General features: G+C 45.7%; 4 protein-coding genes across 5 annotated transcripts in view; 2 read left to right on the top strand and 2 right to left on the bottom strand.

The window, feature by feature from the left end:
- Positions 1 to 4,527: 4,527 nt before the first annotated feature.
- GRPEL1 (GrpE like 1, mitochondrial) lies at positions 4,528 to 9,683 on the top strand. Its single transcript, XM_040555626.1, has 4 exons — positions 4,528 to 4,673; positions 5,136 to 5,298; positions 6,879 to 6,960; positions 9,274 to 9,683. Exons 1-4 carry the CDS (start codon positions 4,609 to 4,611, stop codon positions 9,618 to 9,620), a joined length of 657 nt encoding a protein of 218 aa, XP_040411560.1. The 5' UTR covers positions 4,528 to 4,608; the 3' UTR covers positions 9,621 to 9,683.
- Positions 9,684 to 11,309: 1,626 nt separating this feature from the next.
- On the bottom strand, positions 11,310 to 18,054 carry TADA2B (transcriptional adaptor 2B). The gene is made up of 2 exons (XM_040555625.1): positions 17,743 to 18,054; positions 11,310 to 16,660 (listed from the first exon to the last, which is right to left on the bottom strand). Exons 1-2 carry the CDS (start codon positions 18,010 to 18,012, stop codon positions 15,668 to 15,670), a joined length of 1,263 nt encoding a protein of 420 aa, XP_040411559.1. The 5' UTR covers positions 18,013 to 18,054; the 3' UTR covers positions 11,310 to 15,667.
- A 325-nt stretch (positions 18,055 to 18,379) lies between these two features.
- CCDC96 (coiled-coil domain containing 96) lies at positions 18,380 to 20,700 on the top strand. The gene is made up of 2 exons (XM_040555502.1): positions 18,380 to 19,270; positions 19,531 to 20,700. Exons 1-2 carry the CDS (start codon positions 18,380 to 18,382, stop codon positions 20,074 to 20,076), a joined length of 1,437 nt encoding a protein of 478 aa, XP_040411436.1. The 3' UTR covers positions 20,077 to 20,700.
- Positions 20,701 to 23,163: 2,463 nt separating this feature from the next.
- Positions 23,164 to 26,786, bottom strand: part of TBC1D14 (TBC1 domain family member 14) — a 66,783-nt gene continuing 63,160 nt past the window's right edge. For both annotated transcript variants that reach the window (XM_040555623.1, XM_040555624.1), the window contains one exon: positions 23,164 to 26,464. In XM_040555623.1, the coding sequence (XP_040411557.1) occupies positions 26,399 to 26,464 (66 nt within the window). In that variant the 3' untranslated portion in view covers positions 23,164 to 26,398. The remainder of the gene's footprint in view (positions 26,465 to 26,786) is intronic.

Below are 26,786 nucleotides of genomic sequence, written 5' to 3'. Positions count from 1 at the left end.
AGCATTTCTGCCTCCGTGCAGAAACAGACACCAGCTTCTGTCTCCTTGGCAAAACCCGAATGTAACAGGAGAGGGGAGAGAACAGGCTAACGCAGCTGACCTCCTCTTCTGTCAACTTGTTCTGATAAGTTGAAAGAGAACAATTTATTTTTAAGAAAAATATTAAGAAAATCAATGGCACCACACTAAGAGTCTATGAGAATCACAATTGATTTGAAAACCCTTTACCCAAAGCTCAATAATTTTGTCTCAAGGCATAAAGTCACATCAGGATGATAAAAGATTGTTTCTGTACACGTGAACAGCTTGGTTCTGGCTGGTAACTAGTTGCTTACTTAAGAAGACAGACAGACAAAGCTTGATTGACAGAGCTTTTCCATTTCTATATTGCCAGGAATGTTACAAGACATATACGAGTGTCCCTGATAACGAGGGCTAAAAGAACAACCCATAATAGATAGCCATTTGCAAATCCTTGGGATACCAGATGACTTATGCAGGAATATTACAATAAATTTTCTCTGAAATTGTTGCACGCTGCTTTGGGGTAGGATCTCTTCTGCGTCCTCCTAGGAACAGAATTTTTGTTATTCTAAATTGCTCTAATTAGCTCTCTCCAGAGCCCTGTGGCTATAGCTATTAGATTTCCAACACAGCGACAACCTTCTCCAGGCAACAAGATAGTTACAAAATGTACCTTTCAAATTAGTTAGCAAAAAGCTATGTGAACTCGGAGAGTACTCTACAACCAGAATGAGATGTACGATTCTGTATTTTCAGCCTACGGAGAAACTAGGCAGAAAGTGGTTATTACACGTTCTCTCTTGGGAGAGATTTCTTTAAATGTCTGCACTAAAAATTATGGATTTTGAACACAGATTAATTATTTTCGTAGTGCTCTCATTAAGAGGAAGGAAGGCTACACCCTCCCCACCCCACCTGTATCTACATGGGACTTAGAGTTTCTGGACTCGAGTCATGATTTAATCTCCATTGTCCTGTCTGAAATGTTTCCAGGGCATAGCTGATCCTCACGGAGATTATTTATTTTTTATTATTATTCTGCACACAAGAATCTGCCCCTTAACTTTACAGTAGGGATCTTCCTGGAACAGGCTATAGGATACTACAGGTAAATGTTCTTTTCCGAGATCTTTTCTAAAGGGCACAGGTATGAATAACAAGTTTGTTTTCACCACTGAATGGTTCAGTAACAGTCTAACAGCTAAATTAACATTTTTAAATTTGATTTCGTTATTTCCTGATAACCGGCTTGAAAGGTCACTGCTAGAATATTTACAAAGATATTTTTTCATTCCACTTGCTCCCACCATCGTTCAATATTTGGTTCTGATTAGGCTGAGATATAACATATCTGATCGGGGAAGATATGATACCCTTTTGCGTTAGCCTCAAAACTTTAATAATACAATTCATATTTGCAATACAAGTGTAATGACATTCTGTTTACGGGTTGCATATCAGTAGATAATATCTTAGCATTAGGAGACAGGACTAGTACTCTTTTTTATAGAAACAGAAATGCCTTAGTTTTTCATTTAATTTTTTGAGCACAAATCTCACATTGATGGCATTTTTCATCTCAAAAGATTACAAGTCTCTTTTCTACACGGGTAAAGTTGATTACAAAAAAGAGACTTAGCATTCCTTTGACATTTTGAATTTTCAAAATATCACAGAAACTCCCTTGTGCAGTCTGAACAACTTTCTTGCAAGGTACTGAAAGTTTACTACCCTTGATTTGTAGTCATGTGGAAATTAGGTTAAATAACTGCACATTGCTACAAAGTGAATCACTAGAGGAACCAGGAATTATGTCCAGACTACCTGGTTCTATCCCTGGTTCACACAAATCAGAGGTTAGAGTCACTTCTAACCACACCAAGTTGAAAAGCAACAACTGCTTTATGTTAATGTTTTAGAATTCAGGATAAGCATTATTTGTCATCAAATAATACTCAAACCCAGTATTTATGTAAAGAGCAAAAGACCGTGTGATACAGAGAGGACTACTCAGGAACAAAACTATGCTTGTTATTGAACATCTGTGACTGCCAACCATGTCAAGCAACAGATGCTGAATACTAATTAGCTGAGTATTAAAAAAAAAAAAAAAAAGAAAAAAGAAAAACCCCAACACAACCCACTAGGTGGCACTACAATTAAAACAAAACAGACTACAACGGTGTAAGTAAGAACAAAGCAGGGGAAAGTCTTTTTTTTTCTTTTTCTTTTTCTATTTTTTTTTTTTGGTCAAAGAGTCTTCCAAAGTGGGACAGTACGTACAGCCACCATCAGTCATGATGCAGACAAGCTCTGGGTGATCATGCATGCTCTTGTTTTGTGCTGCTCATGCTCCTCAGTCTTGACCCAAAATTCACTTTCACTGTAGATTATCTTGAAAATTTGCTTGCAAAAGGCCTATGAACTATCATTTGGGGTAAATGGGTCCTAATATAGGAATTAACTCATTTCAAAAGTCTTGAACCCAATATATTTTACTCAACTCTTAAGACGTACTGGCAATGGGCTCTTTCCAACCTTCTCTTATCAATTCTGCCATTTGCTGATCAATCATTGATCAAGCACAACTTCCAGAGATGGTAGGCAGCTGAGAACAAAGAAAGGCTGACACAGGAAGCTACATGGTAAGGGTTTCAGGAAAATCCAACGGACAATGAAGATAAGACAGGCAGACTGGTTGTCTAGCCTTTGTAAGGAACCAGTAATCTTTCCAGGAAACATTTTAGAAACTTCAGACCTAAAGACCCACTTACCTTTTCTGTCTCATTTCTTCAAGACATCTTTCTGCGGGTAACCTCCTTTATGGTTATTCCCATTTTTCAACTTGTTCTCTCAGATCTACTCCACAGCATCATCAGCGTCTTTAACGGATTTCCTCAACTACATCTTAATTATGAGGATGAAGCTTGGGATTTGTGTCTTGACAGACAGCAGGAGGCAGACACCAACAGCACTTAAGGTTGGACCAGCACTAATGGTTGGACCAGATGATCTTGGAGGTCTTTTCCAACCTTAATGATTCTATGATGATTCTATGATTCTAAAGCCACACTAGCCCACGGCATACATGCTCTTCCTCTGCTTTGTCATGTACAGGCAAGCTGTTGGACTGCATCATTATCACATCTCAAAACAATGACTACCAGACTGCAAAACTATTTGCTTAATTCTGCTCTTGGAGATGTTGCCTGTTGTCACCCAAGACTGTTAATGGTGTGCTTCTGGCTCTTCCAAATTGTCCCTCAGGAGCAGAAACGCACCTCAAGGTAACTGTAAGCGACAAGTCTCTTTGGAATATAACAATTGTCATGATAAAAGGCCACTGGCCCTGTTAAATCATTTATCCTCCTTTCTGCAGAGGCTATGAAGTGGCACATCATAGATGAGCAAACTGTCCCAAATGAAAGCTGTGATGAAAACTTAGTGCAGTCTGTCAAAGTTTGATTTAACTTAGCAAGGTCCTAGCTTTTGCAGGATTCTCATGTGGCAAACTAGAAATTTCTTCTGCAGCTTCTTTTTAGTAACACTTTAATCATACACTTGAATGTATCATTTACTGAACTTGCATTATCGTATCTGCATCTTCTTTATCCTTCAGACTTATTTTGGAAAGTGCAGAAATGCCTGCAGAAATCAAGTGAACAGCTGGTGTTCAGGCACCTGTGAGTAATCTAGCTCTCACTTTGGGACCATGCAATACATGTGTGTGGCTTTCGTTCTCTTGAAAATTATGATCACAAAACAACTGACAGGAGTGATGAGGTTAAGAGGTCATTCGGGTATCACCAGGCTGGATTTCTGTGGCCTCCAGTTACACAGGACACCAGTAAAAATGAGTTGCACAAGCAGGCTGCTGTGTTTGAAAGTGTTACCAGCGTTATCCTTTTCAACAAAAAATTCAAGATTTTAGATTGTGATTGTTGTCCAAACAGTGTGTTACAAACCAGCCACAGTGGACATGTATACACACATATGATGACAAGCTCCAAGTGGAAGTTCGAAAACAAACCACAGACAATTCCAACAAGGAAAAAGGGCCTCTCCCACAGCCTAGCGTCCCAAGGAGGTATTACTAGTAACGAGGGCACTCAGCAGTCACAAAAACTGAGCTTCAGCTCCCCACTGTCAGTCACAGCTGCAGATTCAGATGTACAGACTGCACCACCTACGGCTACCCAACCTCCTCGTTTTTAGGCTGACCAGCTCTGACAGGAGACCCCATCCTGACCTCAGCCAGCGCCAGGCCAGCTGTCTCTCCTGTCACTTACAGCCCCGCAACGGGGTGAGGACAGCCCTGCCTGCCTGCTCGCCCGCCCGCCCGCCAGGCGCAGAGCCGCCCCCTTCCCGTCCCCCTCCTCCTCCCTCCCACACAAAATGGCCGCCACCGCCCCCACCTCCCCCCACAGACTGCCCGGAAGAGCTACAAGTCCCGCCCCCTGCCCTCCCTTCCTCCCTCCCTTCCTTATGGCCTGACGCCCTCATCCTCCTCGCGGATTGGCCGCCGGCCGCGTCCCTCACGGCCCGTCTGCTCGCTGATTGGCGGCGGCCAGGCAGGCAGGAGCCATGGCGGCGGTGGCGGCCCGGGGCGCGCTGCGCTCGCGCTCCCCGCTGCTGGGCTGGGCGCTGAGGTGAGGGAGCGCCGCCGGGGCCGGGGCCGGGCCCGGGCCCGGGCCCAGGCCGCGATCGTGTCCGCGCCAGGATGGCAGGGCCAGGCCGGGCTCCCCCGGCCCCGGGCCGGGTTAAACGGGGCTGGGAAGCGTCAGCGAGCCGTGAGCCAGCGCCCCGGGGCCGGCCTGGGCTCAGTGTCGCGTGTGGGATGCGGTGGGGAGGGGAAACCGTGCCCCGGGGGCGGCCTGCTGCGGCTGAACGGTGACCTGGGCTCGGTTCGGCAGCGGAACGGGCCGAAAACTAACGCCGCAGACCGAGAATCGTCGTGTTAGTTCGTGCTTTAACGTGAGGGTCCTGTAAGTGTTGATTTGTGAGGCGAAATGTCCCATTTATGAGGTGAAGCGCTCACTATGTCCAGGAAGTGCTAATCTCTTACAAAGCAGGCACCCGTTTAACGTTATTTTCATCTTTCTTTGCCTTAGGACATCTCCGCGACTGCTCTGTGTGGCGACACAACAGAAAAACCCCGGCCAGAACGTGGATGAGGACCAGAGCCACAATGAGCAGAAGGCTGAAGCCAGCCCCGCTGAAAAGATGTTAACTGAGGAAAAGGCCAAGCTGGAGGAGCAGCTGAAGGAAGTCACCGTGAGTGTCCTGTGGTGGTCGGTTTGCGTACCTCCCGAACTGCACGCCTAACTGTCTTGATGACAGCTTCTCAGTGCACGGTCTGCACACAGTAACGTGACTGCGGTGTAGCTGATGTAATGAAGCTGTAACTCAGAGAGTTCTTTAAACGTAAGCTTAGATACATTGCGAGACCTGAGATGCAGCCCTTCCTGGTCCAAAATGACTCTGGGCAGTTTCATTCTGATTTCTGAATGTAATTGGACCTCCTTCAGCCTGGAAATTTGTTACTTGGTTTCACTGATTTCATTACACTGAGATTTTTGCTCAGTGAAGAAATAATTTTCGGAAGTTCATTTAAGGGTTAGAATGCTTTTGAGGTGTGTATTTTTGTAGATTTCTGAAAACAGCTGCTGACTCTTCCAAAGGTTAGAGTTAATGATTCTTAGCTTTTGTATAATACTGTACTTATTACGTGCTTTCAAAGTGAGAGTTTCAACCCATCTCTTTTGGAGATGTCTTTAAACACAAGACTAGCATGTTGTGTTCCCTATCTGGCCTAAAGCATCTTGCATTCCATCTTGTGCATGACTTAGCAGAGAGTGAAGAATGCCCTGAGAGGTGGCAGATGTGGATTAAATAAAGGCATTGTTTTTCTGGATGAGTGCTTTACGTAAAGCATCTTTCTAGAGCATGTGGGACTCAGGGAGGTAGCCCAGAATGTTCTGTGGAAGCAGTGCCTATACGTCATAAGTGGACTGAGATTCCTTTCTGCTGCCCTTACCAAAACACTGAAGGACAAAACAGAGATGTCCTTTAATGCTTCTATTGACAGCATTTGCTATTGGCTACCTAAGAGGTCTCTTCAGTCAATTCAGTCAACTTACTGGCTATTTTTAATCTGTTTTGTAATTTTTCACTTGGACATGAAAGTTTAGCTTCCTGAGTGTGAAAGCCCAACGCAGAGTTTTGGCTTAGATCGTGGAGCACTCAACCTCAAATGCCAAAGCTTATAGAATTTAGTTCTTAGTACATTTACTGCATGGACATCTTGCTAGGAACACACCTAAGCTTAACCTGATAAACAGAGGCAGGCTTTGTAGTTTGTAAGGTTTGAAAAACTTGGAGGACACTCTGTGGTACGTATGTAGAGGGAAGAGACAGTTTGAAAGTAATGGTTGGGTTGAATCTTTTTTGCCACGGTGTCAGAATACCTTATGGCTTATGAAGGCTTTCTGTGAACACCTACCAGAAAAAACAGAAGTCTTCAATTCAGAAAGTTTCATGTATTAACACTTCATAGCGTTAAAAATTTTTCCAGCTAAGCTGTTAACAAATACTGAGCCTGGAAGTCTGTCGTACTTTCTCTCCCTCACTTCCGTCTGCACTGACACAAAGCAAACATTTGCCTTTGTAAGAAGGATGCTGTGATAATTGCCATGTTGTCTTCAGATTGCTTTTTAGGCAGGATTTGGGCAATGTAACTGGTTTTTTTTTTTTTTTTTTTAAATGTTTTATACTGAATTTTCAGTTTTGAATTATCGTCAACTACTCAACCGCTTGGAGTGAAATCTCTTCTGTAACTTGTTTTTCTTCTTCAGGACAAGTACAAGCGTGCCTTGGCAGATGCAGAAAATGTGAGGCAAAGAAGCCAGAAACTAGTAGAAGAGGCGAAGTTATATGGTCAGTGGAGGCTCTTTTTGACTATAAGACACAGGAATAACAAGATAAAGTGCAAAGCCTGAAAAATTGAGCTGACTGTCCAGCAGTTTTGACAAGTTGTACTTTCCAGTTATTCTGGATACTGGCTTTAGAAAAGATGTACTTGAGGGAAAGAGGTTTAAATGGTTCCTTGCTTTGTATCAGAATTGTAATCATCTTACTCTAGACAATGGCGAGACTGAGCAAGCTGTAGCCAACAATTTGAAATTTTCTTTAAATTTGACGTGATTCCTACGTGCATTGCATTTTAGATTTTTCTTTAGTAAGGTTTGCAGCGTGAAGTTTGCCATTTTCACGTGCTTGGTCTCAAAATAGTGCAAAAAAACAACCAAGAGCATGGAATACTAGCTTTATCTTTTTCGCTGCTTTGTTGTTATCGTTGTTTTTGTTTGTTTGTTTTACCTTTTACATTTGAATAACATCCCTGTTCTGTTGAAGGCCATAGCTTTCCAATAGAGGTAGTACACTGCTAGGAATGTACACTCACTGGTTTTGAGGCATGCTAGAAGTGCGCCTTTCTTCAAGAGTCGCTGACATCTGATAGAGCTTTTTGACATTTCAAAACAATTTCTGTTTTACAGAGTTGTGTGAAAACTCTGTAGCAGAGGAGTGCTATATCATTTAAGTTTTTGACTGTCACTCCAACTTGAAAAATTAGTTACCCTCTTTTGCCACACTACACACAACTGTATAGTCTTATTCTGAATGCAGAAGTTCTAATTTCTGCATGCAGGATTTTCAGTTAATGTGCATGTTTAAAAAAATCACTCAGTTGCATGGTATTGTACAATTTTTATGGATGTTTGAATGCTTCATCCTGAAATTCTTTCTCAGTAAGCACCGTCTCACTAGTGTGCTGTGTATTGCAGAAGGGCCTTGAGTCATATCTGAGTCCAGAGATACTATCATAGAAATAAATATTCAAATGCAACTTCTCATGAAAAGTAAATTAAAGATAATCTGCATGATTATAAGTTTTCTCATTCGTACAGGATTGCTCTTTCTGTTAGGGAAGAGAAACTCTGTTTGAGACTTGCGTAAATCCACAGAGGTGCAGTCACAGATATCTAGAGAGATAATTCAAACAAACAAAAAAACAACAAGAAACTTCTTGAAGAGTCTGGCTGTTAGGTTTGATCCAGATCACTGGACAACTTGTTAATACGTGCTTTAGACACTTAAGCCCTCACCATAGTTTTAGGCTAAATTTAAAGTTTTGATTCATGTGTTAATATTTTTGGAACTAACTGGATGCTTTTCGTTACAGCTCTCTAAAGAGCTCAAGTCTCCAAAGAGTTGTGCGGTTGTTAAAGTGACTTTTTCCTGAGAACTAGTTGATCCCTGTAGATCTCGCAAGGTGCTTCTGTAGTTCATTTTGTTTAAACCAGACTTGTCCTCTGGTAATGCTGCTATTCCTTCTTGGTAAGGGGCGGGGGGGAAGTAAGAATTAAAAAGGCTGAGTGTGATGAAGAGAAGAAACGATGAAGGCTACCAAAATGCAGTGTACTTTGTCATTGCCTTACCTCTATGTAGAAATGTTATTCAACTAAGTTGTTTTGAGCTCTCATGGTTGCTTGAGGCAGTTTACCTGAAGTGAGATTAGTCTGGATTCTTCTAGAGTGAGCCAGAGATCAGCTTCAGGACACGGGCTGCTGTTAGTTTAGGAATTACTCACTACTTGTGAAGATCAGCTTCTGACTCACTGTAAAAGTGGTTTGTAGTGAGAGGGAAGAGATGTGAGTTCCTTCATTCAAGGAAGAAGCCTGTTCATCTCTTCAGAGCCCTCATCGGTCTGACTACAAGCTTTTTCTTCTGCAAGTATTCTTAGCGCGTCAGATTAAAGGGGAGGAGTAGGGCAACACAATGCTTTGGACTTCAGGTGAATCCCCCAATGGAAGAGGCAAAAGATACGTTCCTTAACATGAGGAAATGACATGAAGCCATCTGAAGGTTTTGGTAACTTCTATTAATATTAATTAACAGTTAACTGTTAATTCGCCAGCTTCAGCTCTTCTAAGTATTAGTTGAGATACTTTTTTACATATAGCTAGAGGTGGGGTTTTATGGTGTCTGTAATAATTCTGTATCGAGCAAAACCAGGAAGGATTTTTTAATCCCAAATGTTTACTGTGTTACACCTTCTCAGTAACCTAAAAGATTACAGGTTAATGCTGTGGTGTTTGGTTTGTGTTTACCTGTTTTTGTTGTTGGTTTTTTAATGCTTGCTTCCCTCACCAGACTAATCCTGTTCCTGCCCCTTCTATTTCTTTTTAGGGATTCAGAGCTTCTGTAAGGACTTACTAGAAGTTGCAGACATTTTGGAGAAAGCAACAGAAAGCGTTCCAAAGGAAGAAATTAAGGATGAAAATCCTCACCTGAAGAGCTTGTATGAGGGTCTTGTCATGACAGAAGTACAGATTCAGAAAGTGTTCAAAAAACACGGCCTGCTCAGACTGAATCCTGTCGGAGCCAAGTTTGATCCCTACGAACACGAAGCGTTGTTCCACGCTCCCATGGAGGGGAAGGAGCCGGGCACTATCGCATTAGTATCCAAGATTGGCTATAAGCTGCACGGGCGTACGCTGCGGCCTGCCTTGGTGGGTGTTGTGAAAGACGCTTAGCTGCTTAATCAGAGAATCTAAAATGCCATACAATTATTAAACAGCTGGATGGTTTTTCTCTTACATCATGCTTTCCTTATTCCCCTGTCCCACAGGAGGTTTCAATGAATCCGTTGAGGTCTCCCAGTCAAAATGAAGCAAACAATGAATTTCTGTTGCTTAGTGGCCTTCAACAGTGGTGTTCTTTAAGCTCTCTTCTTTGAGTAACACTTACTACAACCATGGCTACTGACGGTGCATTACATTGAAAGGAAGTAAACACTCACATGAACTTTGCAATCTCACGTTTATCACGGCGTAGACTGAAAGTGGTTCAAACAGTTCCTTTTGTTTTTTAGAACCTAACGTTGCAGAAGCAGGTGAGGTAGTACAGATGACCAGTTCTCTGCGAGTATCCATCAGCTTTTGCATGCTGATGTATATGTTTGTTTGTTTTTTTTATAGTATGCCTATTCAGAAATAGTCTCTCAACATCTGAAACTGAAACCTTTGTGACTTCTGACCTGTAAATAAAAGGCAGTGGAGAGCAGACGTTCTTTGTAACTGTTCAGCCCTGTTAGTTCTCCAGTAGAGTTGACTCACAAAAACCATCTAATACTTGTATGGCATTGACGAACCAATAGAACTTATCCTATCTCTGGATTTTTAATTTAATATTGTATAAATTGGTTTAAACAATTTTGATAGTCTTGTAACTTCCAAGCTCTACAGTCAGTTTGTTATGCAAACTGTAGGTAAAACCCTGCTGAAAGTCAGAATACCTAAAGAAGTGAGTAGCTGAGAGTTTGGTATCTACTATAGTTTAGAATTACATAAATAATTGCATGTAAGTGGCTCAAACAAAAACGTGAACTGTTTCATCTCCATTTCTTTCATTTATTCATCTTGGGTCTTAGGCTGCAACGGAGCTTTGCCCACATGCAGCTCTTGTCATGTTTAGCTCCACCTGCTGCTCCTGGTTGTGCAGAATCAGGCTAAAATACGGTACGGCGATTAACAGAATGCTTTGTTCTGCATTGGTCTGGTCACCTGGGTACGAGTGGATGGGACTTGGCAAATTACACAGCTCACAAAGTGTCTGTCCTCTTACGTCCTCAAAGCCCACGTGTTTAACACACAAGACAGAAACATCAAAGTTACGCATCTTATTTAGGACCTGGTAAACTAACAGGAGCTACTTCCGAATTTTTCACCCTTGCTTCTGGTTGTCTTGGGTTAAGGAGCTTCTTACCTTAAGGCTCAAGTATTTTTTTTATCTTTGAAAATTCAGATGCAGCACTGCTAACAGTTCACTAAACATTAGAGCTACTCATAGTGAGAAGTGGTTATTTAAGATTTTTACCAATGCTAGTTTGCCTCGTGAGAACCAGACAGGTACCTAGGAACAGCCAAAGTGCATAGAGCTGTTTTGGGGTTAATCATGCTTTGAGATTCATTTAAGTCTTCCTCAACTCTAACACAATCAATGCTTTGACTGGATAGGGGAGGGAGAATAATTTTTGGTGACTGTGTGAAGACAACTTGACAGTTAATTTCTTAAACTAATCAAGTACAGAGATGAAAAGGCAAAGATTGAGCATAAAACTACAGAAGAAAAGGGATTCCATATAGCTGAGGTGAATTTGGTTGTAACTTCCTCCCATCTGAGTTAGCTCATGCTGTGGCTGTATCAAGTAGGATGAAGAAAGTTTGTTGTTGTTGCACTTTCAGTTGGATCCTTTGTTCAGCTGCGACATGCCCTTAAGGGACCAGTGTCAACTTATGTACCTTTTTAAAAGTAAAGGAAAAAAAACCCTACTCTTTATCTAAACTAAATTTAACTTCATTAGTGTAGAAGATTTTTCCAGCAGGACAGCTAAGGCAGAGGGCCAGGTTCTTCCACAGCAGATCAAGATTTTGTCAGTGAGCTCCAGCTCCTCACAGTGTCTTTTTTGACTACATTACTTCATTCAAGGTACGGTTAAACACAACTTACCGTTAAACGCTCAGCACAAGACTCAAACTCGTATCTTTAACAGCAGCTGAGTTGATTTGTTTCTTTCCCTCAGCCTGCGCCTTCAGAGAGGCTGTCAGTACAGAGAGCCTTTAGGAAGAGCTCAAACCACCGCCGTACAGCAGAGTGTACAGGTCAGAGGCACTGAAGAAACCAAAGCCCAGGTGGTTCTGAAGCTTAAGCATAAGAGAGAGCAGTTGACAAAGCTGCCAGTGCCGCTGTCTCTGGCTTAACTGATTGGTCAAGATCATTTCTCCGCCCACCACCACTTAGCCAAAACGCATCTCTACTTACTACTGGCAAGATTTTAGCGATTTTCATCGCTCTAATACAAGCTACGTTGCCATGAAATCAATAATGGAAAGGAACTTTTAATACAAGTTTATTTACCAATATACAATGCAAAAACCTAGTAAAACACTGAGTGCGCACAACATCAGTTAGATTTTACATGATTCCAGCACAGGCATTTGTGTGCCTGGCACAGCGACGCCAGTACACCACTCAAATGAGTGCAACATTCCCTTTAAGGAAGCAGCTGATGAACTTAAAGTGCTCACCAGGTGCCTTCCTTCACAGTATTTTAATTCATCATCGCTTAAGAGCAACCGGGGCACATGCAAAAAAACATTTTGCAAGAAAGAATAGGAAACCAAAAGGCTAAGGAAGTCAGTTACAGTCGCAAAGAAATTTGATGCAGCCACCACACAAGAGAGTAATGGCAGCATGCTTAGGTTGTGTGATTAACGAGGCCGTTTGTGGTCAAAGACTTGTGCAAACCCACTTGTGGTGTTGTTAATGCTTGCTGGGACCGGGCAGGAGGTCTGCATCCAGAGCACTGCCCTACAAGCCCTTTGGGCTCGGTTGCACACAGAGACCAGAGGTTACTGCTCCTTCGTTACATAGCGAGCAAGCAGTACTGTAAAGCATCACCGGACTGATGGAATTAAGTGAACAGCATCAAAATGGATTATTGCTGCCTCGACCAGTAGCAGAAGATCAGTATTTTGAACAGCTGATGGACTGTCACTTTTTCATAGGCTTACATCAATGCTGTTAGGACAGATACTATCATTAGGAATATTTTTAGTCAAGAAATAGTCAAGAGGTAAGCATATCAAACACCTTTTCATTAGCAACACGAAGCCTGGAGTATTTGTACACTACAGGAAACGCTTCCTGATAAACACAAGATACAAGCTGAAGAGCGTTTGCCATGGTTGTTCTCAGCCCCTTCACCACACAAGAGAAGCAGCAGAACTCGAGTAAATTGCTGGATTAAGATAACTGCATCTCAACTGAAGAAAACAAAACAGCAGCTCATAACAAAGGAATGCTTAGGCTAAATCGGTTCCACGTGAAAATATGGAACAGCAGCATCCTCTAGTGCAAGTCACTTTTAAAATTAAAAGCACAGCTGACACTCAGACATTGCTTCTAGGGAAGCCCTTTCCAAGGGAGCAGCATTTGCTAAAGCAAACATTTACCACCTTGAATTTGCTTGCAAGTATAAAATAAATATTGATATCCATATTTCATACATTAAAAATACTTTATTTTACATTCATTTTGATGTTCAATAAGTTACGTCTAGCACCAAAGAAACATTTTGGAGGGGCTGAGGAATTAAGCAAAGTGTAAGCACAGAATTAATTTCTACAGCATTTAAATGACTCATTGGTGCCTAGGTTTTTTGTTTTTTAAGTTATTGTTCAGACGGGCATTAGGCTATTGCTTCAGTTAGACTTAGGTGTGTCGAAGCACTATAGAAATATAAAAATTATATTTGAGGAAAAAAAAAAATCAGAAGACCCACAATTATTTTAAGCTCCCAGCTACACACAGAGCTGAGGCTCCCGACCACCACCAGTGTGTTAGGGCAGCTAGGAAACGGGGTACGGGAAGAACCACATTGCATAACCACAATCCTCGAAAGAAAGGGTGAGCTTCCTTTCCACGGGCGTAGGCCAGAGGAAATCTCGGTTTATACCTTCTGAACTTGGCTTGTGCGCTCTATGTACGCGCGTGTCGGGTGGAAGGGGTTGGTGTTGGTGAAGCTGCTCGGCACGCACGGGCAGCTACAGGCTGCCACGGGTCTGCCTCAGGGACCCCACGGCACGCCGCTCGCGGGCGAGCCAGACAAGGCGTTAGGGCAGAGGGGCCATAGCCCTTCCCTTTTCCAAGGGACAGACTGTCACAAGCTCAAAAGAAAAAGGCACTAGAGTTTGGTTTCGTTTGTCTCCTTAGAAATGCTGGCTTTGTATCTGTACCCTCTTTAGTCTGAACTGCCTGCTAACACTGCTTTGACAATGCTGGCTCTGCTAACTGAAGACTGGTCAGGGTGCCTCTGCCAAGGTGCAGAATTAATACTGGTTCTAAGGTTTCACAGTACCCTCACTGACTGCAGCCCGGAGTATCCACACGAGATTACATTTCCAGCGCGTGCATTTGTTCTGAACCCTGTCAAGGTCCATGTTTTGGCACATCCGCACTCCAGAAGAGCTGCCCAGCTGGCCTCTCCGTCACCGCTTCCTGCTCTGGACAGCATCAACTTTTTTTTTTTTTTTAAATTATTCATTTGGGTAACCGCCAGCACAGGACCTTAAGAACGAAGCGAGGCTAAGAATCCTTTCCGAGTCATCTTTCAACGTCGCTCCCTTAATCGGCACGTATTGCTAAAATACTGGTGCGGCTCAGGCGGTGCCGCCACGTGCTGTGCCACGCCGCAAGCTCGCGCCTGCTGCGGGCACCCGGCTCGCTCGGCAGCCCTCTGACAGCTCACAGCACCCTGCCGAGCGCACCGTTACCGCTGCAGCGCGCTGAAGTCACCCCTCTGCCAGCCGCACATCAACAGTTTTAACTTCAGCACGTTCAGCCCCGTGCATTTCACAGTATGTGCACTGAGAAGCCTGGAATGGCTTGAGTTACACTTCTGTGCTTCAGGAGCACAGCAGCTGTGCATTTTGATCTCATTTACTTCTTGTTTTTGTTGTTAAAAACCAATCTTGGGGGGCACTACGAGCTTGAGGAGGTAGCTCCTGACCAAGTCCAGGAGGCAGCTACGCGTCCTCAGACCATCTGTGCTCAGAAACCCCAGGCACCAAAGGAAGAGGCTCCTCCAGCAAGAGCTAACAGCGATTTTTGCTGCCTGAGGCTCCCAAAAGCTGCGAGCCAGCTACCTGCGCGCTCTCCTGCACCGCCCTTCTGGCCAGAACCCGCCACTTCGCAGCGGCGCTGACCCCAGAGCAGAGCACCACCACAATTGCCTCGCGCTCCTGCAGCTTTGCTACTTAACACTGAAACCTTCCGTGGGGCGTTTCAGCAACAGTTCAAGCCAAATCTACATCCAGAGCAGCTGGGTGCAAAGGCAGCTCTCCCAGAACCCTTCCCACAGCGCAAGCACCTGAAGGCACCTCACCTACCACCTTCCTTCCTTCCCGCCCCCCATCACGGCTCATCCCTGCCCTACTCTCTGCAGGACCTCTCGCCCCCGTCCCACCACCCCGGCTGTAGTTACTAAGGAGAACGCTCTGAAAGCTTAGCAACGGTCACAGAAATCCCTGCTCACTCTGCCTGAGAGCCCAGGACTTCTGTAAGCTCCGCTTTGCTGCCAGCATTATGCCAAAAACAACAACGGGGAGAAGACAATTTGCTGGAAACCATCTCCCACCTTCAAAAATAAAAAAAAGCAAGGATTACACTGACACTCGTTTGTCCAACAGTAAGGAGTAAAGCATCTACCCTGGGACCATCGGACTTGAGTAAGTTCACATGGAAGAGATCTGTTCTAGCAATGTACCCAAAGCAAAGTACTCTAGCGAGTAATGAAATCTAACAGAGAAGTGTCACAAGTAAGCATTTGTCATGATCCAAAGCAAAAGTCTATTTGAACGATGGACCATGATATTGTGGGTTTTTGTTTTGTTTTTGCCTGTTTGTTTTTTGCCTGTTTTGAATGAGAAAGTTTCTGTATCTTTGGGGAGGGCAGGAAAAAATAACGGAGTCCTTGAGGCTGCAAGGGGCCTCTGATGCGATTTCTCAGATCAGAAGAGTTTCAGGAAGCATCTCGGGATATCCAACCGCTTTCTGTTAGAAAGTTTAAAATCCTTTTCTTCAGTACCTTATCTAAGTAACTGGGAAGGCGACTCTTTGAAGGGATTCCTTGTCTTTTTTGAAGATGGTCTTTAATGATTATAGTTTTCACAGTCACGTAACGCGCAGGACTCAAGTTTAGAGAGCTGCAGAGCACTTTTTCCCTGTCCGATAAGAGTTCAAAGCCAGGCAGGTTTTCAATGGCAGCAAATTCACCTTCTTTACCGTCTTCCTTCCCCCTCTTGGAACTGGCTATGTTTTTGTTCTCCTTCCTCTTTTCCCGTTTGTGTCTGGCTGCCTCGTACTCTGCCGACTCCTCCATTTTGGTGATTCCATTGCGGCGATACCGCTGCAGTTCCCGAATCTTTGCTCGAAGTATTCTCTCCTTGTGCATGTTCTCAAAGAAGTCCTCAAACTCCTTACAGGACATGAACTGGTACAGGGGCCTCAGTTTCAGCCTCAACTCCTTCTCTTCTTTTGTGATCTTTCGTTTGGGAGTTTTCTCCTTGTCCTTTTTATCCTTCCCCAGAAAGGCGGGCACCAAGTTATAGTCTCGTGCAATGTTCTTCCGCCGCTGCCTCTCCTTGAGTTTTCTTACGTACATGTCTACGTGGGCTCTTTTTAGCTCTATTTCCACGTCGTCGTCGTCATAGTTCACCGAAAGGCCGCTGATCAGAGTCTCAGCATCTTGATCGTATTCGATCTCGTAGTCGTCCCGGAGCGGCATGTAGCCCAGCTGCTGCTGCTCGGCTACCGATATATCCAACGGCGGGAGCGGCGTGGTCAAGCTCGGAGAAAGCGGGCCGCCGCTCGGACACGTATGATCCGTCACTCGGTTGGGGATCGTGTCGGGGATGCAGGCCTTCCCGAGGTTGCCGTGGATGTACATGCTCACGTAGTGTTCCATCACCTCCTGCGGCGTCCGGGAGGCTCCCACGTGAGCAGCCATGTCCTCCTGAAGGGAAAACAAGGAGGAGCAGTGACATGATTCCTGTTACACCCCAGGTATAACATGCACTCCTTCTTCCCCGCCCCTCAAAAACCAACTCACGATACCCTGACCGTTGTGGCAATCCTGAAACTAGACCTGCTGCCACGCGTTTAGGTCCAGGCGAGTATTTTAGGTCGGGGTAAGCATTTACAAGTGCACAAGGGCATGTAAGCTACGACACAAGTATCAGGAACGTGTGAAGCCACAAAGAACATCAGCCTGGGAAGCTGCCTCAGGTCCGCCCCTAGTTAGAGGAACACTGCCCAGACGCTGGATCCACGTGGTGACTGCTGAGCGTCCACCGCTGTCTTGAAAAGTCGGCTCGCTGTCACCGTGAAGTCCTGCAGGTTCCCAGTGAGTACTGGGATCACTGCCTCGTTGGGGGTTGTTCATTTGTAGCGTAACCAAAGTACTTTTAAAGCAATATAGAAATAAGAAACATAGCATTTATGTCTCTTCTCTGATTATTTTGTAATTAAATGAACTAGTTATAAGCCTTGAGAGTTTGAAAAAGAACCACAGAATCACAGAATTATGGAATCAGGAAGGTTGGAACAGACCTCTAAGATCATCTGGTCCAACCATCCCCCTACCACCACCGTCACCCACTAGACCACGTCCCTAAGCACCACGTCCACCCTCTCCTTGAACGCCCCCAGGGACGGGGGCTCCACCACCTCCCCGGGCACCCCGTCCCAACGCCTGCCTGCCCTTTCCGAGAGGAAACGCCTCCTCATTTCCAACCCGAGCCTCCCCCGGCGCAACTCGAGGCCGGTCCCTCTAGTCCTACCGCTGGGTACCTGCGAGAAGAGGCCGACCCGCGGCTCCCCGCACCCTCCTCTCAGGCAGCCGCAGAGCGCAACGAGGCCTCCCCCGGCCTCCCCTTGCCCAGGCCGAGCGCCCCCAGCCGCCCCCCCCCCAGGACCGGTGCCCCAGCTCCGCAGCCCGGCTGGGGGCAGCCCCGCGGCGCTGAGGGCGCTGACCCGGGACCCCGGCGGGGCCGGGCGCTGACGGGCCGGGCCGGGTCGGGTCGGGCCGGCCCTTACCCAGTTGCCGAAGCCGAACTGCTCGATGGCGTCCAGCAGCAGCTGCTCCTCGCGGCTGCTCCAGCCGCCCTCCGCCTCGGCGCCCCACAGCGTGAAGCGGCCGCCGTCCACCAGCTGGTAGCCGTGCCATCGGCGGTGCGGGCCGATCTCGGCGCCGGCCGCGAAGCACTCGGGGCACAGCTCGATGTCGGCGCACTCGGTGCAGCGGAAGCGCAGGGAGCTCACCTCGGCCAGGCAGTACACGCAGTACTTCTTGCCCAGCTCCGCCATCTTACCCCCTGCTCCTCCTCCGCCTCCCCCCCCTCCTCCTCCTCCTCCTCCTCCTCCTCCTCCTCTTCCCCCCGCCCAGCCGCGCGCGCGCCTCGCCCCGCCCCCTCCTCCCCGCCGCAGCCAATCGCGGAGGGGCTCCCCCGCCGGCTGGGGCGCGGCGCTCCCGGCGCGGCCAGGAGAGGCGGTGGCGGCGATTGGCCGAGGGGAAGCCGTCCGCCCGCGCGGCGGCCAATTGGAGAGGGGGCCCCGAGCGACCCCGGCGCTGAGTGGTTGGTAGGGGAGGGGGGCGGGGCTTCGGGGGCAGGGGGAGAAGGGAGGGGCCGGGCGGCGTCGCCAGGGCAACGGGGGAAGCCGGGCAGCGGCCGCCATGGCGGCGGGGCCGGAGGGGCCGGGACCCGAGGAGCCGCCGGGGCCCGGCGGGGCAGCACCGGACGGGCCGGGACCCGAAGAGCGGGGACCCGGGGGGCCAGAAGCGGAGGAGCCGCCGGGGCCGGAGGAACCGGGACCGGGGGACCCAGGACCCAAGGAGCCGCCGGGGCCGGGGCCGAAGGAGCCGGGACCCGAGGGGCCAGAAGCGGAGGAGCCGCCGGGGCCTGTCCCGGAGCCCGCCCCCGAGCAGCCCGAGGTGCCGGAGGCCGTCCCCGGGGACCCCGAGGTGCCGGCGGAGCCCTCGGGTCCCCCTGCACGGGCAGAGCCGCCGGCCCCCGAAGCCAGCGGGGCCCCGCCGCGGCCCTTGGAGGAGGAGGAGGAGGAGGAGGAGGAGGAGGAGGAGGAGGAGGAGGAGGAGGAGGAGGAGGGGGAGGAAGGCGGCGGCCCGGCGGCGGAGCAGCGGGAGCGGGCGGCGCTGCTGGCCGAGCACCGCGGGCTGGCGAGCGAGCGGGAGCGGCTGCGGCCGGCGGGCGCCGTCCTGCAGCTGCGGCTGGGCGAGCGGCTGCGGCTGCGGCGGGGCGAGCGGGCGGCGGCGGCAGGAGGCGGGCGGCGGGCGGCGGCCTACGGCGAGCGGCTGCGGGAGCTGCGGGAGCTGCGGGAGCTGCGGGAGCGGGCGGAGGCCGCCTGCGGGCAGCGGGTGAGGGCCCGCAGCGGGAGGTGCCGGGAGAGCGAGGCCCGGGCCGAGGAGCAGTGGGCGGCCTTCCGGCACGGCAAGAGGGCCCTGGCCCTCCGAGCCCTCGGCAGGAGGCTGGGCGGCCGGGCGGCGGCCGTGAAGGCGGTGGACGGCGTGCTGGCCAAGGAGCAGGCCAAGGAGAGAGCGGTGAGGGAGGTGAGGCGCGTTTGGGTACCTCTGGGCTGCTAAAGTTTCCGAAAAGGACGGGGTCGTCCTCTTCTTGCACCCAGGGAAGTATCCCCTTCCAGGGGCAACGCGCGCGAAGTTCTATCCCCCAGTGTTAAAGCACAGCAGAATCGTAAAACCTTGCCGCGAAGCTTTCCTCTTGTCACTACTGGCTTTAACCCCAAGCGCTTCTTCCCCCACAAGGCAGGGATTAACCAAGTCGAATCACTCATTTATTTCTGCCCCTCCAGGTCCGCGTGGAAAACATCAAGATGAAGCTTGAAATCCAAAGCCTTGAAGCGGTCTTGAAAGCCCAAGGAGAGCTGTTAAAAGGCCAGAGTTTTGTAGACTTTGAGTACATGAAGAAAGAGAATCAGAAGCTCGGCCAAAAGTTTGATGACCTCTGTGGTGAAATTCTGAAGCTCAGAAAGAAGGTATCGACTGCAGTGCACGTTCTCAGCCACTACAGGGAGAAACTACAGTTTGTGGAAGCTGAGAACCAAGTCAGAGAAGCCGAACTGATGGACATTGACATCCTCTTGTCACAGAAGAGAGACTTCCTCACCAGAAAGAAACAGGCCAGGGACAGGCTGCGGGCAAGCACCCTGAAATTGCAGCAGAAACGTGGGCTGGTTGGAAATGAGGTACTGCTTCAGGACTTTGAGGAGAAGGTGGACACTCTGGAGTTGTTACGTCAGCAGCTGGAAACACTGAAATGTCACCACGCTGGCCTGATCCTTACACGTAGGGAAGTTCAGAAAAAAGTCAGGGAAGCCAATTCATTTTTACCTTTTTAGGCAAAGAAAGCACGGAAAAGATATACACCAAGGAGTTATCTGTAATTCTCATTTTTAACATGCTTCTTTTTGGTAAATCCTAGGGAACATATTACATGCATACTCCTGAAAAAGACCTTTCTAAACGACATCAATACTTGGCATTAAGTGATTATAGTACTCATTTTTGAATGAAACCATATACCTATTTACTTTTTTTTTAAAAAGAAAACCAGTCAAAAGCCTACACTTCTAGGAAATCACCTCTGTGCTCAGTCCTGTAAGGCCATGGCGATATTGTTTAAGCAGAGCACTCACCGTACTCTGATTCAAATCTTGCTTCTACCACCCGTTTTGGTTCTTATAATTCAGTATCAACTTCATCCATACAAACCTACCCGCCTTCTAGGCAGGTCCTGGATTAAAAATAATTAATCTTAAGGGTTACTTTTCATAGATGTGGCCGAGAACTGAAGAGAGAAAGAAGCACACTGTGAAAGCCTAGCATGACTCGCATACAGCCAATGCACTGCAGAAGCACCAAATCCCTCACCCATTCTGTAAACATAATTGGCTGCAAAGTTTGTCTTGGTGGTGTACAAGAAGAAAGGTTTACTACTTTAAAAATATACATCAATCTTATTCAGAACTAGAGTTCTGGTGTTTTTTTTTTGTTTGTTTATTTGGTCTTTCAGCTTTTACAGCCTAGGGGATACTCAGCCTTGTGTGTGACGTGTCATGGTGTGTCACAGCGTGTCATGGTGTGGGACAAGATACGGAGCAGCATAAACCCATCACCATTTTAGCCCCCTCTGCACTGTTCAGCTCTAGTGTCAGAATTCCAGATGACTGAAGTGAAAGGGGGGGGGGAGAAATTTTCACACATATATGACTATACAGCTCACACAGCTTTAGTTCCAGGAAACAGCTTCCGCTTTCAAAATAGCGTATTCCTGAAATTCCCGCACGACTCAAAACAGCAACTACAAGACTTATCTACATCCTGCAGCTCTTGCTGCTGCGAGGGTAGCATCGTTTTTCACTAAGGCATGGGATGATGTCGAGAATACAGAAAGAGCTCGGGCCAGTAAAATGTCAGAGTTGGGAAGGAGTACGTTCTCATTCCTGAAAGACCTGCAACCAACCAGCTGATGGGCAGCCCAATTACTGCGTGATTCTTGAACCTAGTTAATTGCTGATGTCCATCCATTTCTACTTTGCTTAGACAGACTAGATCTTTTTAGTCAGAATTAGGTATGGAAGGCCCAGACATAAGTCTTCAAAGGCTGTGAATTTTGCAGCAAAGCAGCTACATCCCAGTGGGAAAGAGTAGGAGTGGAGTCTTTTGGTCTCCCACCACAGGCTGGAATTACACCCTGTGGGACCAGCATTGCTAAGCTGTACTTGAGCTGTTGGTCCCAGTCCCAAAGTTGCATACGTGTTTACACACCGCACACAGGGCACTGAATACACTTGCAAGGGGGTAAAAGTAGATAAGCACGTAAAGACGTTCCTAGCAACGCCTTATTCCTCTCTCTTTTAAATGAACTAGGTTTTCTGAACTTTCTAGTTATTTAAAGGCCGGAACGTAATTGAAGTGGTTATTACACTATTGAGAGCTTACTTTTTTTGTTCTTTTTTGTCATAGTGAAATGGCAGTCTTCAAAGAGGTCAGTGGTTTCTTACTTTGTGCAGTCATGCCGAGCAATCTGGTTATATTCTTCTAAGGTCCTGACAGTTTTGCAGAACCATTCCATAAACAGACTGAAACAGCGATGCTCTTGTTGTAGAAAGAACTCAAGCACTCCCTAACTTCAGTAGCTCGCAACCTCTGTTTATGAAGACAGATTATACACAACTAGTAACTTTCCACAAAATGCCAGTATATCTATCTCTTGCTGGATAGTAGAAGGATTCAAGCGAAACTGCCAGCCACTTATCAAGAAAAAAAGGCATTATAAATCGTGGCCCTTCACCGTAACCTCCTGTTTGGTAATGGGGCTTTTCTCCTGCTGAGAACAGTGGTTATGGCCCAAGTTGCGTAGGCTCTTAATGTTCTATGAAACTGTTTCCATAAATACTAGTGGATGATTAGCAGTCATGTCTCTAAGAGAAGTAGCTCTTATCTTATTACTTACAAATTCCTGCCAGGGAAATTCTTAAGACTTCTTGCTGCTTTTGGCTTAAGAGAGGGAAACCTTCTCTTAACTTCTTAAAGATCATTAAGCAACAAACGTACACAGGTAAAGGGAGTGAGGAGCAGGGAAAGTACATCTCGGGTGCTTTTCATTGCTGCACATCTGAGATCTGGAAAAGACAGGAATTTATGGTGCAAGTGAAGTTGACAGCATATTCCATGTCCCTGAGATGGGATTTCTACTGAAACATACTATTAAGACATTAATCCTCACACTGCCTCCAGGGTTTTTTTTCTTAGTCCTGAGCTGCTGGGGTAACCCACTGCTACGCTGGCCTTCCAAAGCACCCCGAAGGTGTAAGGATCAAAGATTTCTCCATTCTCCTCCTGAAAACATAGGAAGACGATCTGTTGAGGAAGTAGTCAAGATAAATCTATTTTTATCTGCTAATCTCAGTATTACCTGTCTTCAGGCAGATTGGAATGAACACTGGGAAAACAAGTAAGAAAATCTAGTTTTAAACAATTTTATGCAACTCCTGTAATATATCTAATATAAATGTCTACCAGTATCAAGCATAAGGCGATTTTGATGTTATGTTCTAATCCAGCAGATCAAACAGCAAGATACTTCGGTACTAGGCAGTGAGAGGTTCCCAGAGGAAACTCGAACAGTGGCAGCCAAGTCTTTGACTATGTTCCCCTGCAGTCTTGTTGCGCAGGTAGTTTCTGCCCAGCTTGTGTCTAAGTTCTATTTTTACCTGGTGTTTTTACCCCTTTCCAGATAATTAAGGGATGGGAAGCTTCTCCACTCGAATATCTGAAGTTAGGTTTACATAAGAATTAAAGCAATACCGCCTGAAGTTGGGCACAAAGATGCCCTGCGATTATGAAACAAAATAAACCATGTTTTCTTCTTTTAAAACAAAGAAAGTTTTAATTTCTGAATTACGCTGCCAACAGGTGATTAAGATAACTTTACATGACTTTATTTAATAAAACCATATATTTACAGTTGAAAAAAGTTCCAGTTTGATACACATATCTAAACAAAACATGTAACTACATAAAAACAATTTAAACGTGATGTACAGGGGATGTATCAACAGTTCTCTACATGTCACTATAGTTTTTGAAACATTCAAAAAGAAGCTGTTATAAGGTACCTCTTCAAATAAAAGTCTTTACTGAACGAAATACGTCAATGATTGATTGCGGACTGAAGTTGCGAAACGGCTTTACAATAAAGTGCAGGTTGTACAGAATTCCTAACCTGGTTGAAGTTTTCTGTTTTCTCTCATCTGCTGCACGTACAGTGACAGTTGCAGCCTTCTGATGTATTGCAGCATTTTTATTTTTCCTTAAACCCATGAAGAAAATGAAACAGTTTGCTTTGATGGGGACACTTGTTCAATGGGAGAAAATCTCATGCATCGTGTTACAGATGCCCTGAGGCATCCAAACAATAAAATTAAGTTGTCAAAATCTTTTATGCAATCCCTGAATTTATTACAGAAACCCTCCTTAATAATTAAGAGATTTGGTATGCTGCAAGAAACTTAAAAAGCTCAGTGGCAAGTAATTCTAAGCCATTACAACTCAACTCTGTTTTTATCAAAATTCAAGCATTATTTTCAAATCAAGTTACTGAGAAGTTGAAACAATTGCATCTTCAGGCAGGTGATTTTTTTTTTCAAATGCATTTTGTTTGAAAACAAACTGTGCAAAGCTCCTTATTGCATTGCTTTTCTTCATTAAAGAACATACCTTATATACACAAAGAAATCATTTAGAAAATATATACATCTTCTAAAAACAGAAAGATCAAATCACTAAACAAAATAATTACGTTTGCAAGTAACAAACAGTGCACAGGTGTTGCAGCAGGCCTTTTCCCACAACTATGCCCATTTCCACTCTTACATTCAACATGTTACTGAGAAGAAAAAAATGAGAACAGGCCGCAGATGGCTAAAACAGACCTACTGGCTCCAGAATATACTCTAATCAGACAAGCGAGCCATCCTTCTAGACTTGGTTTAAACGGAAATACACACCTAGTTACAATGAGGACTTAAACCACAAAGCCAGTTACAGTACCACCTAAAAAACGTATACTGAGGAAAGAGTTGTCTCTGTTTAATAAATCATTTAAAAGCATAGTGCAAATGTTTGGGATGTTAGGCCTCTCATACCCTTTGTGAAAAGGTGTATTTGTTGTAGTAATAGTAAAAGTAGCATTAAAAACCACTTACTGACCTTCCAGCTTTCTATTACACGTCAAAGCAATGTACCATACAAGTACCTGTCTTTAAAGGATCAGAGCTACACAAATTCTGGGAGAATTAACGGGTTTTCACGTCAACATCCTGATGTCTGTTTTCAGTAAGTGATGGCCTAGAAGAAGCCTTTTGGAGAAATTCAGATGGCCAACAAAAAATACACATGTCTATTACACCAGGTACACGAAGTGGACAGAAAAAAAGGCCAATGAGGTAACAGACTGGCAAGCTGCACTTGTATTACATGTATTCCGAAGTGATCGGGAGTCTTCAAACAGTTAACCAAGAAACCTTGCTTTCGCTCTTTTTTAATATTACAGTCAAAGTATCACTCACAGAAAGAATGTTTGTACTAAAGGAGAGTCTTTTGATTACATCCCTTACAGTCTAGGTTGGTTTGAGCAGTGTGCAACTATAATTCTCAGTTTTTTACTCAGACAATGCCAGAATGATCGGCATAAAACAGACTGAAAAGCCCTGGGAAGCCTATGGCCATGTAGCTAGAGGGGCTAGTCATTCCTGTTGACAGTTAACACAAATATTGCTTCGGTTAGTTTCCCTTTTCAATGGTAGTAATTATTTATAAAACAGATTTTACACTATACAATAAACGTTCTTGTAAATCAGAGGCACTCACGATTTACAGTTCAACATTCATCTGAACGCAGAGGGAATCTAAGCGGTGTAACCACTGAGCATCTGCTGTTGGCTCTCTGTAACTTGCTCTCCTCTCTTAGAGGCTGGCTTCAACGCTAGGAAATGACAGCCTGTACCTGTCCCGACAGTATTTGTCCGGCACGTTCCCCAATAAACTGCTACTCATTACTACATCAAGTTCAGCTCCATATACGCTTTTCTACCATGGCAGCAGCAACTTCCAGAGATCCCCCACAAGCTTTTCTTTTCAGCACCAGCGTTGGCTTATCTAACTCCTCCCCTGTGCCCTTCCTCCTTGGTTTTGGCCGTGAGCAGACCTGGGTATAAAGAACCTATAAAAATTCCTTTCAACCACCTCTCATCTGCTCAGCCCAGAGTTTTACCAGTTGGACAGATGGCACAGGAGTAAGTAGCTGGTAGGCAGGAACACCCTGAAACAGCACTGCCCCAGAGGAGGGAGACATGGAAGCATACATTTACTGGTATGTGACCCTGTGTTTAAACAGAGGCAAGACAGTACAATTGGGAAATAATGCCAGCTCGGTACTAGACCCACACCTGGTGAGTTTGGAATCTAGCCAGAAAAATGGAACGTTTTCCATGTGCGTCCAGATTGGAACATGGATTTCCAAGGCATCTCGAAGAATAATTGGTTTTACACTGCTAGCATGACTTCTTTTCCAAGTTAACTTAACGTTCTTCCTTACAGAATGGAATGTAGTTCTATGTCTACATGATCTCTTTGGTAAATGGGACCTACAGCCTATAAACCCAGAAGCATTTCTACAGAAATGGTCCTTACGTCGTTTAAGTATAAATTCCAGCACCAGTTATTTAAAACCCAGATCCAGCTCCTGTTAGGGGTATGGGAAACATATCCTGCCTAACAACAAAACTAGGGAATAGCTTTCAAAGCAACCGACATTGCTGAATGCCCGGTATTTTAAAACATCAATGAAAAAAAGAAAGAAACCTTAATGTTGTCTAGTTTTACTGCCCTCATCAGACATCTGATGTGTAGCGCTGTCCACTGCAAACGCTCACTCCGCTAAAAGTTTAAGGCTAAGCCTAGGTTTCACTTACAAAGGTTTTAACCTCCCATTCTCCTTTCTTTCCTCCTCTCTTCCTCTCTCCCCCTTAAGGCTATCCTACTACTGAAAAAGAACTGAAATAACACTTTGATTTGCAGGCTCACACGTGTCAAAACACTATCCAATACTTTTGCCACTTTCGATCTTTTCCTGTGAGTTCCTGGAGGCAGCCAGAGTTAACGTTTGAGTGAAGGGCTTCCTTTTTCCATTTCCCGGTTATCCTTCTGCAGAGCAGCCAGTATCTAGACAACGCAAGGAACGAGAGAGAAAAAAAGTGTTAGATTTACAAAGCGACTAAATAAATCTCTGTCCAAAGATTTTCTGATGTCATTACCTCTGAGCAATACTATTTTATCTATTAAATATAGTTAGGTTCTCAAAATTGAGAACCTCTCCACTGAAGATGACCACTCCCCTAAGTCCTTGTGGCATGGTTAAGTAGGAATGGATTTAACGAAGGTCTAAGCTCAATCTCTCCCCAACACACACACACACACACTCTTGAAGCCTGGATGCGGGATTTTCACCCAGACTACACAACTGTAGCACTATGAAAAGGAGCTG

Source organism: Cygnus olor, chromosome 4, assembly GCF_009769625.2.
Source record: "Cygnus olor isolate bCygOlo1 chromosome 4, bCygOlo1.pri.v2, whole genome shotgun sequence".
NCBI classification, from domain to species: domain Eukaryota; kingdom Metazoa; phylum Chordata; class Aves; order Anseriformes; family Anatidae; genus Cygnus; species Cygnus olor.
This window is presented reverse-complemented; position numbering and strand designations above follow the sequence as displayed.

Bases quoted from the DNA above. Each gene is read 5' to 3' on its own strand.
- GRPEL1 (XM_040555626.1), top strand. From the start codon at position 4,609: ATGGCGGCGGTGGCGGCCCGGGGCGCGCTGCGCTCGCGCTCCCCGCTG. The intron at 5,299-6,878 runs GTGAGTGTCCTG...TTTCTTCTTCAG, and splicing joins AGCAGCTGAAGGAAGTCACC to GACAAGTACAAGCGTGCCTT. The intron at 6,961-9,273 runs GTCAGTGGAGGC...ATTTCTTTTTAG, and splicing joins AGAAGAGGCGAAGTTATATG to GGATTCAGAGCTTCTGTAAG.
- TADA2B (XM_040555625.1), bottom strand. From the start codon at position 18,012: ATGGCGGAGCTGGGCAAGAAGTACTGCGTGTACTGCCTGGCCGAGGTG. The intron at 16,661-17,742 runs GTAAGGGCCGGC...TTTTCCCTTCAG, and splicing joins AGTTCGGCTTCGGCAACTGG to GAGGACATGGCTGCTCACGT.
- CCDC96 (XM_040555502.1), top strand. From the start codon at position 18,380: ATGGCGGCGGGGCCGGAGGGGCCGGGACCCGAGGAGCCGCCGGGGCCC. The intron at 19,271-19,530 runs GTGAGGCGCGTT...CTGCCCCTCCAG, and splicing joins AGGAGAGAGCGGTGAGGGAG to GTCCGCGTGGAAAACATCAA.